General features: G+C 42.0%; 1 protein-coding gene across 1 annotated transcript; it reads left to right on the forward strand.

Annotated features, from left to right (window-relative positions):
- Positions 1-1,092: 1,092 nt before the first annotated feature.
- On the forward strand, positions 1,093-13,023 carry lmx1a (LIM homeobox transcription factor 1, alpha). Its single transcript, XM_084354204.1, has 9 exons — positions 1,093-1,195; positions 1,276-1,323; positions 1,691-1,871; positions 8,527-8,747; positions 9,134-9,315; positions 10,254-10,331; positions 10,703-10,790; positions 11,206-11,382; positions 12,472-13,023. Exons 2-9 carry the CDS (start codon positions 1,296-1,298, stop codon positions 12,612-12,614), a joined length of 1,098 nt encoding a protein of 365 aa, XP_084210330.1. The 5' UTR covers positions 1,093-1,195; positions 1,276-1,295; the 3' UTR covers positions 12,615-13,023.
- The last annotated feature ends 1,863 nt before the right edge of the window (positions 13,024-14,886 follow it).

Genomic DNA, 14,886 nt, shown 5'->3' on the forward strand with positions numbered 1-14,886 from the left:
ACTTCAATCTAACGTCCCATCAGCATGGAGGTGAGTAGATAATGACTGAATTTTCACTTTCAGGCGAACTTATCATGTAAAGAAAACAACTTTAATGTGCACCCTTATCCCGAATTAGTTGATTTTACGAGAAAACTGCGTGGAAACCTGTTGCCTTAAATCACTTCAGTTTTTACACAAGGTCTAGTTGTACAAACTTAGACACGTTATTAAATGAAGTAGACATATGTAGTTTACATTACTTCTCATAAATTAGCTCTTTTTGGCAGTATAAGTTGTACAAAGTAACTTTTTCAAGTTTAATAAATACCATATATAATAAGATTCATCTATAAAGACCTACCCTCTGAATATTCAACACAATCCTTCAGTTTACTGCTAGTAAACTTGTAGTGAATAAATAAATAAACATGACTGATATTGAAATGTATTAAAGACACACATCAAGTTTCGATCATATATGCCACCCAGAGATTGTTTTACTCTTGTTTAACACTGCATGCTGGGAATCCCCTTACATACACCTAACATACTAAGTAATATGTGCTCAACATGACCATTGTACTGCAGATTTCCTCTGATTAGTGCAAACAACTAATTTGATTTTGCAATGGCAGAGGGGTTTATAGTGTGAGACCAACATGTTCCAGCTTTCATCTTTTCATATTCTATCTATCTATCTATCTATCTATCTATCTATCTATCTGTCTGTCTATCTATCTGTCTGTCTATCTGTCTGTCTGTCTGTCTGTGTAGTATGACCTTTTAACCTGCACTTTACTGGTTTCTAAGGGGAAGAAAAAAAACTTTCATGTGAGAGACATGGACAGACAGAGAGAGGGAGAGAGAGTGAAGAGAGGGAGGGGGAGAGAGAGAGAGAGGTAACCAGCACCTGCACATGGAGGAAGTCTCTCTCTCTGTCTCTCTCTCTGTCTGTCTGTCTCTCTCTCTCTCTCTCTCTCTCTCTCTCTCTCTCCTTCCCGTTCACTCCTAATAGGATAATTGATAGATAGCCTAAACAGTCAATAACAGTGGACTGAGAGAGGTCGTCGGGAGCTCCGAGGAGGAAACTTTCCGCTCCGAGCAGCAAGTTGCAGCAGGACTCATCTCCGGAGATGCTCTGAGGCGGACTGAGAGGAAAACTGAGCAGCAAAACTACTTTTCTGTCGCCTGGAAGGTCGCTTCTTTTATACAGGTATGAGTCTCAGTCAACTTTAAAAAATGTAATGTGATACATTTTCCCTCCGTGGCTTTTGATTAAAATATATTTCACAGTGTCTCCTCAGAGGATTGCAATGGTTGACCGACCGGCTTTATGCTCAAGTGAGTAAACAATAATTCATAGATTATTTTTTTTATTTACAGCTGAACGATTTAGATTAAAAAAATGTCAATTTTCTACTATTTAATAGACTCTTTGGATTTTCGCGTTATTTTTGGCACATGGTTTTAGTCAGTTTAAACAAAGGTCAAGACAATTAAAAACAACTGATGTCTTAATATAGCTGTAATATCCTTTTTAATAAACAAACATGATTTAAAGCACTTCCCTCCGTCATTGTAACGAGGTATGGTCGCATTTGAACGGCCCCTCCATCAAACGTCGCTCAGCCACATCAGCCTGATATTCTCAGCTGCGTCCTGCTGATTGGAAAAGTGTCCTAATTAAAGGATTTCCCCATCATTGCAGATATGGATCAGAGGGCAGTGTGCGCCGGATGCCACCGGCTGATCAGAGACAGATTCCTGCTCAGAGTCACAGACGGCCTCTGGCATGAGGAGTGTGTGCGGTGCGCGGCGTGCGGGGACGCGCTCAAGAGCTCCTGCTTTCTGCGGGACCGCAAACTTTACTGCAAGCGAGACTACGCCGAGTGAGTGCTCACACCAAACTCTTCATGTTTGTTTTCTTCTCATGCAGCTGCAATCTCAAAGCACTCAAGCACTGACGTGTCACTTTTAAAGGTGCACTTTGTAGTTTTGGGAAAATATTTTAATCAGAGGAGAAAGATCTTCCTTGACTGATTTATTTATGTCTAAACAAACTGAACAAACAAACTGATAAACAAACTGGCCTTAAAGGACAACACAATTTCATACTGTTATAAACACTGTTACTTTGTTTATGTGGCGGACCCTGCCACCTTTCTAGCCTCTAACAGAGATGGGGACCTTGTTTTCATCTGAGAACAGCTTGTTTATTCAGTTATGGAAAAAATAAATATTTCTGACTTTGTATTATTACCTCATTAATATTGTTAATATTCAAGTTCTGACTTTGATTTTTCTTCTCCAAAACTACACAGTGCCCTTTTTAAATCTAGCATCTGACTTCACATTTTAATATAACTGGTTTTGCATTGAGAATTAATTTGAGAAACTGTTTTAATTTGATAATAAAGTCATCAGTTTTCTCCCTGATGTAAAGTCCTTGCATGAAGAAATTGGAATTCAACGAGTTAATGCTTGGTAAAGACTAACGTATATTTATTTTTTATTTTAACAATATCACATTTTAGTTGCACCCAATTTCTTTCTATTTTGAAGTCGCCTGATGATTCAGTTTTTCTAATTTAGTTTCAACTTTGGCACATGCATACATGTTTCAAATATCCTCCCAACATTACTAGTACATATATATGAAAAATATCTAATGATGTACTTTTAATCTTGTATATTATGGGCTGTTTATTTTATTTTATCTTGATCTGATATATTTTATCCTATTTTTTGGCCCAGGATCCAAAAATTATTGTGTGTTATTAAGCCAGTTTTTTTACAACAGAACCCTTGTCCAGATCTGACCTTGACTAAGAATGTGTGTGTGTGTGTGGGTATGAGAGTATGAGAGAGAGCGAGAGAGAGAGAGACAGTGAAGAAACAAGTAATTTCTCTTTATGGTAACTTAAATTTTTCTCTTCGTACTTCGTAGTTTTGCATATTGTACATTTTATAGCTTATGGCAAAAGCATTGTGTGTGTGTGTGTGTGTGTGTGTGTGTGCGTGTGTGTGTGTGTGTGTGTACATGTGTGTATAGTGTGAGTTGACGTCCAGGGAACTTGGCACGGCCCACTAAGAGAACAAGGTGACTGTAGGAGGAAGGGGTGGCGAGGGAGCTGGAATGTGAGAACACTATTGCATAGTGTACATCCACACGCACACACACGCACGCACACATGCACAAAGCAACACAGTCACACCTTCACACACACGTACAGCACACAACCAGGGGTAGAGCTCAACTGACACATTGTCAAAATGTGTTAAAATTTCGAGGCCCATTGGCGTGGCAACTGCAAGCTGGGGACAACATATGGTCTCGTCGATGAGGCGGACCCCTCCACCCCCTCCCAAAACTTCCACCATCATCACCCATCGCCGACTCCCTCCCACCCGCCCACGGCCACTGCCTCATCCCCTCGTTCTTCCTCCAAAACATGCTCTCACCTAAACAAGAGCCAAAAGGAAAACAGGCAGCAGCTCACATTATTGCTGAACAATTTAGTGACGGTGGTTGTGCCAAGCAGGCGGAGGAACAAGAACACTCATTGGTCCAAAACTCTCATCGCCATCATGCTTCCAGACAGCTAAAATTCACTGAAGTGGTGTTTCAAGACATGCCAGTTTTTATGTTGTCAAATAGATAAATGAAATCAGAGTGGATTCTCATAAAACCAATTCAAAGTCCAAAGTGTGATCAGAAGAGATCATCGCACTTGGCTGCGCCTCAGAGAGGAGAGCAGGACTGAGAGGTAATTAGGAGAGCAGAGCCATATGTCAGAAGGTCTGGTGCATCCCTATAAGAGAGATGGTGAGGCTGCTGTGAACTTATTTTGGGGGACAGTGCGCTCCATGAGCCCTGGCGTTATGTGCCGTGGCATCTGGAAAGCTCCGCTCACAGCAGCCCCAGCGTCGAGCGTTGGGACAACGCCCAGCCGACCGTGAGATATCTGACCTGACCAATTAGCAGGAGGCCTGGTGCCAGAGCCCTGCCTCCGGGGTCTCCACCTCCCCGCTCGTCCTGTCCGGGGTTATGGCACCCACTAACACATGAGCACCACTTTTTTTTCCCCCCCAAAATGAGGGCTTTTAAAACTGTGCCAGTGTTTCTCTCGCAGTGCAAACTGTGATCCGCTCCCTCCCTTCTTTTGATCCAGGGCTAGTGTGAAGCCAGCTCGTAAGTGACGATTATTTCATACTGTGACAACATTTGTCTCTTACCACACGCTGTATCTTCTGTCTGAGTCTCACCGTGGTTTTACCCTCGCCCGTGTCAGTCAGTCAGTGCCGGCCAGACCACCATGTTGGGCCTGTTCATGGAAGCAGTTCATATGATGTCACTTATCTTCTCTTATTACTGGGTCCAAGAGGATATTATACATAACTGGCATCATGTTGGTGAATTATTTAGCATATCAATATAAATGTATGGATTTTTTTGTCAGAATATGAGGAGGATTCATAACAAAACAGATAGGACATGACAGGAAGCAAGTAATCAGAAAAACTCAAAACTGGTTTGATCGATCCACAGTACCTAATAAAAAATGAATAAAAAAGATCAACACCAACAAACATAAAAGCAAAAATTTAAATAAGAAATGAAAAGATGTATTGAAGGTATTCACTCTGGTAGCTTGAGCCACCCCGTGAACAAGTTTTGATCTTATAAGTTATTTATTTATTTTAGATATGTAACTATTAATGGTTACGTATATACGTGCTATTTGTTAAGAAACGGATAAACAGTTTGAATACATATGTATCAATCAGAAGTGTAACTGAAGGAATTTTAAAGCCACAACATGAAACTTCTCGGAGAAAGATAGTTGATTGGCGAGTCTCATCCCCGGGTCATCAAATACTGACACTTTAGGTCGTCGTCCGACCCGAGCTGCGACCTAATCTTTCTCCGGGAAGTCGCATTTAGAAGATCAAGAACTGTCGACGTCTTTTCACAGCTTGATGTTCTGTGGTAGTTTGTTTTAACTCCGTGATTTAATTTATTTTCTATGAGCTCAAAACATTACTGTGAACTCAGAGTAGCCCGCAGACAAAGTGAGCTCATTGTTTATGTCTTCAGCAACATTTATAAAAAGTCATTGAAGCCTCTGGCAGTATTGATGGGATTGGTATAAATTCCAGAGATGGAAAAAAAAAAATCTTAAAATGGCACTTACTGATATATAATATCAAGGATAATGATGGCAGTTCATATACACATATGTTTTGATTGTATGATGAGGTTTATTTGTACAAAAACAACACATTAAAAGATTGTCTGAGATAATGATAATAAATATTCCAGACACAACCGCATCGTCCGTATAAGTCATATGGTTTGTTTTGCATGACCCGCAGCAGTCGGTCGGCACACACAATGCGAACAACACACTGTGCTGTAATTTAATGAAGCAGAATGCAAATTCCTGTCTGACAAGCTGATGTTTAGGTCGGTTGGACTGTCACTAGATTTAGATTGGCTAAACGGTTCAGTGGACAGGGTGGACTGGACATCAGATTGGTCGTCAGATCGGCGGTGTGACTGTCGGTGCACTTGACCCGCAGATCTGTATCTGATACACGCTCTCTGTTGGTGTGTGTGTTCAGAGAAGGATCCAAGTTAACCTGATCCAGAAACAGGATCTGTCTCTCTGCATGTCCACCAGACCAGCAGTCTGTTTGCCTGAGCACCAAAGGTCAGCGCTGAAGTCAGGGCGAGAACAATGAGAGGGGAGGGCTTCGCTCCGGAGTAGATGTGTGTGTGTGTGTGTGTGTGTGTGTGTGTGTGTGTGTGTGTGTGTGTGTGTGTGTGCATTTCTGCTAAACACTCATCTTATTATACAGTGCATCTCTCTACCTTGAGAGTGCCTGACCCTGGCCATGTCAGTGTGGACGAGCGCAGGATTTTGCTGACTTGTTACTCCGTAATGATCTTGTCACTAATTGCCATGTCTAAATCCAGCGTGACTGAGTGTTCCCGCTCTGGCATGGCCTCTGGGCCAATCAACGGAAACTCTGAAATATTAAACACCTTCAGCTGCTCCATAAGTATTGGAGCTACTCTTACCTTTGCATTAACAACGCTTAAGAATACTGGGTGTAATAAGACGAACTGGACGGGGCGTGTAATGGAAAAGCGATTCTCGAAAACCCGAATGATCTCACGACATTAATGCCTGTAGTTCCTTCTTCACTGACATCAAGCATTAGCATCACACTGAGAAATTAAATCAAGTGCTTTGCTGCAACATTCCGGGTATTTCCTCCGCCACACTTCCTTTGATGATGTTTGGTTGATGCATCGTGTGTTGCCACAGGAATCCACATACCACAGACGGTATGTTGGCCATATTAAAGCGCATACCACTGAGGCCGTGAGGCAGACGACTCAGATGGGTCTAGTGGCCCGACTGACCCTCCTGAGCCGCTGGGAATGGGCTTTACCGTTTCCCCAGCGACCCCACAGCAACAGTGAGGGGTCCCAGCAATGTTTGGCTTCAGGATGTAGCATCTCCAGACCTTTTGACAGGGATGTCTCAACCTGGGTGTTTGCTCTATGTTTAGTCTCAGCTTTTGTTTGTTGTTTGTAAATGTTGACATTCATTTTACATTTAAAAGGAAGTCAAAAGCAATATTTGTTTTTACTGAAAGTGAATGTGAAATCTTTGTTTAGGTGTATTTTACTGAAACCACTCATGCTGATATTTGATATGCATGTTCATTATTTTCTTACCACTTCTTACCAGAGAGCAATATACACTTAATGTAAAATTAAATACACACCTTTATAGCACAAATTAGACTAAGTCAACTCCAATACAGGTTATTGCTGGCCACCCACAACCATAATAATAATTTATCAAAAAACACTGATAACGTAGGTGGATGTAAATCGTCATGCCAAACATGCAGGACTGAAAAAGCGTGAAGCGTACAACGTGATATATAGGAAAGGACCCAACACCGTGCACAATTTATGACAAAAATGGCTTTTGTCATAAAATAAATTAATTTTATTTTTATTTATTTGTCTGGATGGTTCAAATTCTTTCAAAGAGCTTTTAGCACAGCATCCCTTTACTGAAAACCATCATCATAAGACAAAATACACAAGTAAACACTCAATTATTGACTTAAATAAATCAAGTTTTTCCAGTGATGGAATGTAACTAAGTAAATTTACTCAAGTACAGTACTATTTGTGAGGTACTACTTCTTCACTTGAGAACTTTTAGTTAGTTAGTTAGTCGTGCTCCATCTGAGCTAAAGCAGCCAATTTTAAAATATTTTGTTTTATCAGCAGTTTGATGAAAAAAAAAAAACTGATTCAAATAATCAGAAAAATGCTGAATCATCTGATCCCTAGTATACAGTATATACATGTAAATATCTGTGTAATTTACTTTTGGTTGTAGTTTTGATACTTAAGTGTATTAGATATCAGATTCTTTCAGACTTTGATTCAAGTTATATTATAGTACAGTATCTTTGCTTTTTTTTACAACACTGAGTTTGTCTGATGAAACAGATTTAAGGGCTGTGGTTCGTCATATCTGCAGCCGCCCACATAGATGACCAATCTCTCTGAAAAGTAATGTGTTCCATTTGTCCACGAGTGGTTGCATTGATCAGTATTAGAAAAAAACTTCTCGTCATTCAAGTTTCATCTTCTTATTTTACACAAACCTCTAATGCTCCCATATTTTTTTCTGATGGCTACATGTATCTAAAATAAAATTAAAATCTTGGCTCAGAATCAGAGATATTGGTAGGCTTATCTCCGTGTAGGCTTCACAGAGTATATTTATGTGGAAAAAAAAGCTGTCACTTTCTCATGCCTCTGGGCTGACTGGTCTGGTGACCCAGTCAGGTCTGGAGACAAACACCAGCTCCAGAATGATGACGCATCATCCTGCGTGACAGACCCAAAATGCCGCGGTGTCAGCCAGCGGACAATGGTCCTGCTGCTTGGGGGCTGGCTCTGTCTTTGTCCCGTTCTGGTTAAGCAGACTTAGGGATAATTCCGCGGATAATTCATGGGACCGGCGGCTCAGCCTCTCCCACCGGGAGATCTGATTCCCCCCCTCTGCCTGGAGCCATGGCCTGCCGTGAGCTTTTCTCCTGCCTCCCCAGGAGCACAGCCTCGGACACGGCAGCCGGAGCCAAGGCAACAGTCTCTTAGGCTAAGCCCACCAGTCCTGGTTGCCAGGCGCTAAGATGCACACCCGCCACGCTGAGGGTATGTGTCTGAGTGTTCGGGGCAGGGAGGAGGTGGAGAAGAGGGGAGAAGTCAGGTTGGCAGTTGTTTTGAGTGACAGCTCGACTCAGCAACATTCCCCGAGTCAACCAAGCATTTTTTTTTTCTCATGGAGACCCGTCTTACTGAGGTGTGAGGGCTCCTCAAGTGTCTCGGCTTATACTCCAGCTCAAACAAAAGCATTTCTCTCTTTTATTTACTGAGCTCTCACACAATTTCTCTCTATTTCCTCCCTTGTTACTCCCCCACCCTCCCGTCCTTCTCTGCAGTCTGTTTGCAGTGCGTTGTGGGGGCTGTGCGGAGGCCATCTCTCCTGCAGAGCTGGTGATGCGTGCAGGGGCCGCTGTGTTCCACCTGCGCTGCTTCACCTGCAGCGTTTGTTCCTGCCGCCTGCAGACCGGAGACCGCTGCGTCCTCAGGGAGGGACAGCTACTGTGTGCCAGAGAGGACTATCACCAGTGTCTGGCCAGCCCGACCTCCTCCGACACAGGTACAGGCTGTAGTAGACAGTGTGTATGACCCAATGCCAATGCAATACTGGGTTACATTTTCCCATTACCTATGGGTTGTTCTGTCTGTTTCAAATTATATTTACCATTTAAAAAATAACATGGTTGCAAGCTGTTTGATCCACTCAAGCTCTTTTTAAATTTACATAAAACTATTTGTTACTGACTGTTAATAATTTGTGTACTCTTTGCAGTTTTGTCAAAATGTCTAATACTGGGTAAAACACTTTACGCGATAGAATAAACTACGACTCTTTATTACAAAACAACTAAAGGCAAATGACGCACTGAACCTCTCATATTGACGGCGTTCCTCTTTATGTGAATGCTTTGTAAGTAATTAACCATCTGCTTTTCAATCTTCTAGGTAAAAGTGATGATGATGAAGAAGAAGAGGAGGAGGAGGAACCTGGGAGGGTTTCGGGCAGGCGAGCCAGATCAGAAGACCCGGAGAGCAAACGTCCCAAAAGGCCGCGCACGATTCTGACCACTCAACAAAGACGCACCTTTAAAGCCTCTTTTGAGGTGTCATCAAAGCCTTGCCGCAAGGTAAAGTGTTCATTCTGTGTTCACCTTGTAGACTTTAGACCAGTATGTGGACGCAGGGAGCTGAAGTCTGTAAATGTAGCTTCTCATCCAGATGACATAGGCTTGGTTGCCAAATGTATGTTCACCGAGACAGGTTATTCTGTTTTCTGTTTACAATTTTTACTGTAATTCCTCCGAAAAACTGAGAATCTTATCATTTTAATGAACACAGACCAGTGGTTCTCAAACTTTTTCATATCAAGGAACCCAAAAAAGGCACAAACTAGGTCACAGACACCCATTTCATGAGATTTTATCAGATAAGATTTCTGCTTTTTTCAGGTTTTATAACAGAAGGTGACCAAAATAGATATTTTGTGATGATGTTATTTATGGATGGAATTAAATTGAAAATAAATCAAATAAATCCTTCAAGGACCCCCAGGGGTCTCAGACTGCACTTTAAGGACCACTGACATAGGCCAGCTTTAGAAATGAATGTGCAAAAGAATAACATTTTATAGGAGGTGTAGTTTTTTTTCATTTCACCATGATAAGTTGTTTTCTGTCAGATCCATCATTTTTTCTTAAAAGTGAAGTCAAGTAAAAACCTTTCTACCTTAGAATGTGGACAGAAAACTATTGTATCATGCGTTCTTATCAGGAATTTTCAGAAAGAACAAAGAAATAACTCCTCAGTGAAAAAGTAGAGAAGGTAGCCCAGAAATTTGGCAGGATTTGGGGAAAAGGGTGCTTTATCAACTTGTCTTTAAAAAAAAATCCAAACGTACAAACATTTAGAAAGTACTGTTTGATACTTTCCTCCTCGTTTTAAGGTGGATCAGTGGGGTGATACAGATTTTTTCTGACCTTGAAGTGACCTCCTCTCTCTTTCTTTTCTCCTATTTTTTTTACCCCCCCTCTCCTACTTTCTCCCTCCCCCTGAATCCTGATCCAAGGTAAGGGAGACCTTGGCAGCAGAGACTGGTCTGAGCGTCCGGGTTGTGCAGGTCTGGTTCCAGAACCAAAGAGCCAAAGTACGACAAAGTACACACACATACACACACAAACACACACGCACGGTCATATGCGCTACTAATAAAAGGACTCTTTCTGCACCGTATTTGTATGCCAGAGTGGAAATCAGCCTGGTTATCTCTTCATACAGGAAACTGATGACATCTCGCTGCGAGATCACTGTAGATTAAACCCCATATTTCCTCACAAAGTGGGCTCATGTGTGGCTTCCCTCCTCCACTGAAAGATGTCCTCTACCTCACTGTTAATACTTTGCAATTGAGTGAACACGCTCGTATACGCCTGGGTGGTAGAGGGGGTGTGGAGTGAGAGAAATGTTTTACACTCGGCCTGTATGTGAGCCTTGTGTCTGCTGGTTCCTTGTCTTTAGATGAAGAAACTGGCCCGGAGACAGCAGCAGCAGCAGGAGCAGCAGCAGCAGACTCAGGAGCAGTGTGATCGCCCACCAAATCACACAGGTATTATACTGTTGGAAAATGTTTTAGTCAGTGCGCTATTACTCCTATATGACATGATATCCTACAGATAAAGTCAGATGTAACTCTTCCTTCTCGATGGTGAGAAAGAAGCGCATTTTTAAAGGAAGAAAATACCACATGATGCAAGATATTTTGCAACATTTTGTAGAAGTACAGGGAGCGTTTAAGTAACTTCTGCAGACAGAATGAAGTAATCAATTGCAAAAAGGCAGATGTGTGTCTCTTTAAAAGGTTTTTGACAGAAATCTTGACACTTTTGCAAGTTTTGAAAACCAGAAATTCAGCTCCAAAGAAGCTACATAACTATAACAACATGAAGGTAGCACACTGCACTAAAGCCCATTAAAAGACATTACTGTAATGCAGTCCCTTATGTGTCTCCTCTGCTCCACAGTGCCCTCACGTGGTGGTTTAACCTCTGAGATGGAGCGCCTGGCGTCCTCCTATACCCACATTCAGCAGCAGCAGCAGATGGGACTCACCACACTGGAGCAGCAGGACTACGACATGGACCCCTTCAGACAGGGCCTGACCCCACCTCAGATGCCAGGGGATCACATGCACCCCTATGGTAAAGACCTCAGTGCTGTCAAACCATGATGGAGAATTAGATGTTTAGCTCTGCAATGCCCCTGAGATCAATGTGATCAGTAAAATTGTTATAAAAAAAATAGTTTATTATTTTTAAACACACAATAGTAGTTTATTTTCTTTTATTTTGATTTGAATCCCAGTTAGCTTTCAGCATCATAGCAGTATTTCCTGTTGTCCCTGAGCTGCTCTTTTTTAGTACGAGACCAATTCGTAGGACTAAATGTCATTAAAAACAAAACAAAAAAATTGTTGTTTAAAATGTAGCTGATTTTCATCAAGAAGACAACAGCAAACTTCCTTACAATGTACTTGCATCCACACAACATCTTCATGACTTCCTTTGTATTAAACTCTCACACAATTTTCTCTATCCAAAATAATTTTAGAGTGCACATTTGTTGGTGGACAAAATAATGGAAAATAACACTTACATCTTACAATTTAATGTAATCTAACAAACAAACAAACTAGAATGGCACTTTCATTCAATCAAGGTTAATCCAATATCCCATTTGTTACCATACAGCAGCTGAAATAAAGACTCCCCTCTTTGGAAACATATTTAATTCTGCTGGATCTGGATTTTTATTAGCGTCAGCGTCAAATTGTATAAACAACCACCTAATACGGCTGGGTTTTTTCATCATTATCCATGCATTATTCCCTAAAATGTCAAAAAATGTTGAATAAAATCCTCATGTCACACTGTTTTAAAAAAAGAGAGGAAAAAAATCCTTAATCTATCTCTTTATCTGAATCTGCACCAAAATTTAAAGGGGTCTATTCTGGCACTAGACCCATCCTCCATCCAAGTTTTGTGAAGATCTGTTCAGTATTTTTTGTGTAATCCTGCTGACAAACCAACCACCATTTCCCGTAATGCAACTTAATAATCTTTGGTTAGTTTCTATTAAAAATGTAAAATTTTGAACCAAATCCAAAATAACCCTGCTGACATCACCAGGGAATTTTTCAAAACTTTCAAAGAACCAAATTGGTGAAGTGCCCCTTTAAACTAGCCAATAATCAAATTACAGCCTAATCATCCGCTCTGTGTCTTTTTTAGGTTTCAAAGGTGTGTTCGTTGACATGGACAGAGACCCTCTGTGTCATGTTGCTGACACCGACTGCCTGTCCCTGGGTGACTCCTCTCTGCTCACCCCTATCGACCGCCTCTACTCCATGCAGGACTCTTACTTCACCTCCTGAGGGTGGAGATCGGACTCAGCGAGAAGAAGCGGTGCGCCTCCCTCACTCTGCATCGCTCTCTGGTCTCACCATGCATCTGTCTGTAGCGTGCACGAGTTGGTTGAAGAAGTGGTTGCAGAAATCACTGCCGAGGTACACCGTGATACCATGCAATACTCCATGTGCACCTGCATATAAACATTACACTACTGCCTCTTATGCTTTACAATCCCACTGTACAACACAGGCTCCTGTGTATGCACGATACTGTCGGACCTCTCTCACTATGTTTGAATGTTAGATCATGAGATTATATCTGCATCGACTAATGTAAATAGCTGTTTGGGCGTGTATTTGTATTTATTCTCACAATGTGTGTATGCTGTTCCTCTTGAATGAATCAACAATGATCAATAAATAATGGTTATGATACAGTGAATATTCACTGAAAAGCAGAGGCTGATTTTTGATGAAGATGGTGTATTCATGCTGAGGGTCAGAGCCGGGTCAGTCCATCCTCGGTGCTTATCAGTCCCATCTAGGTGACAGGTCAGCGAGGCATCCTCCTCTGGCTGTTGGGTGGATCATCAGATTGTAAAACGCTGGGCTATGACAGCTGTATGGGTCAGTGGCAGGTAAGCATCACATCCACGCCGCCATCATCAACGCTCACATTGTGCTCCTCGCGGTCAAAGGCCCTCGCTGCATTTTTCTGCCTTTTCCTTCCTCCAGTCGTAGAGAATGGGAGGGGGTAGGGTGGGGGCGACCACCCAGGCTCTGTGCCCAGCTGGAATGCACCAATCCTGGGGAGGGAGGTTGAGAAACCCCAGGGCGGGGCGCTCCAGACAACGAAGGGGCTGAAAGCTGTGTCAGGGGAGAATGCCCAGGGTGACACAGAGATATGAAGCCCCACTGTATGGAGTGCCTCCTTGCCCCAGCCATGAACCCTCTCCTGGACCCATCTCATATTCCCCACTATGAAATCAGACCTTGCAGAGCAAGGAGCGCAAGTCAATGGTCAGGAACAATCTAACTGTCTGTCACCATGGTATGCCACTGCCAAGCGGAGCTAAAGAAGTGTGCAGCACAGTATACTGAGTGTGTGTTTTCTTTGTATCTGTGTCTGTATCTGCTCTAAGTGTCTGCTGGCATGTGCATGTGTGCGTGCTCATGTGTTAGGAGGAACAACACTCTTTGTTGCAAAGTATCATAATGCATTTCCTCGTATCTTTAGAGGTAGATGAAGGGAGAAAAGAAGAGGCCAGACTTAAATATCAGGGAAGGAAGCCAAGGTGCTCACCTGCGAGGCCTTTTCCCTTCTTGTGCGCGAGTCTGTGCGCAGTTGGCACGCTGTACATGGTTGCCAGCAGCAGTGGGTGGGATGAGAAAAATAATCAAACCGTGATCATACGGTCACAGCAGGTAGCAATAACCTCATTATTATTCTGACGGTAGCCAAGCAGTTTCCTGTCAACAGTTCGGTTATTTATTGCACACTCCATGCCAACCACAGGCCAAAACCCTCTGTCTTTTAACCGCTATAATTGGCTTCATGCTGTTGCAGCGCCAAGACAGATGCACACGCTTTGCTGAAGATAGTCCTTTGGCCATTTGCAGCACATGGTTAAAGTCTGGGGGTATACTATAAGCACAGATGCCCAGGGAAGAGCCTATACAGCTTTACAACACACATTTTATGCTTAATTCAGACAATGGATTTCTACCTACATTGGTAATCATCCCTGAAACAAATAGTGGCCATCCTATAGTCTGTTTGGGCCCTGGGCAAAAATTCCCAGCGTGCCCGCCAACCAGCCATCATCACCATTATGTTATAAATAATTTGACAGCATTGATAAATATGTGAAAACTAAACTTTTAAAAATTTCAGATGTTCTTTTAAAAACAAAACAGAACAATAACTGCAACTAGTTCTGCTTTTGGGCCTTGACTCGAGCAAATGCTGCCACTAAACACAAAATTTATGAAAGAAGACAACATTTCATTGACGGTAAACATGCCAAATTTTTACAAATACTGTAAAGGATAACCAATACAGGGTACTTCTTTGTCATTCGTGGAGAAAGCCCCGGACTCCCTTATAAACTGCTCAATTTCAAGACATTAGGAGAGACTTTATAAGATTTGTGAAATGCTGTTCTCAACACATTTTTAAATATTTGTACCTATTAGTTAATTTGGCTAATGTTATTCATGAAGATATTTCTTTCTCTGTGTATAAAACATTGTATCCGTTTGTTCCAGTGATGTAGGTGCATATTTGCGTATAGTG

This window comes from Pagrus pagrus (genome assembly GCF_965226575.1).
Source record: "Pagrus pagrus genome assembly, chromosome: 6".
In the NCBI taxonomy this organism is placed as follows: Eukaryota; Metazoa; Chordata; class Actinopteri; order Spariformes; family Sparidae; genus Pagrus; species Pagrus pagrus.

Bases quoted from the DNA above. Each gene is read 5' to 3' on its own strand.
- lmx1a (XM_084354204.1), top strand. From the start codon at position 1,296: ATGGTTGACCGACCGGCTTTATGCTCAA. The intron at 9,316-10,253 runs GTAAAGTGTTCA...TCCTGATCCAAG, and splicing joins CATCAAAGCCTTGCCGCAAG to GTAAGGGAGACCTTGGCAGC. The intron at 11,383-12,471 runs GTAAAGACCTCA...TGTCTTTTTTAG, and splicing joins GGATCACATGCACCCCTATG to GTTTCAAAGGTGTGTTCGTT.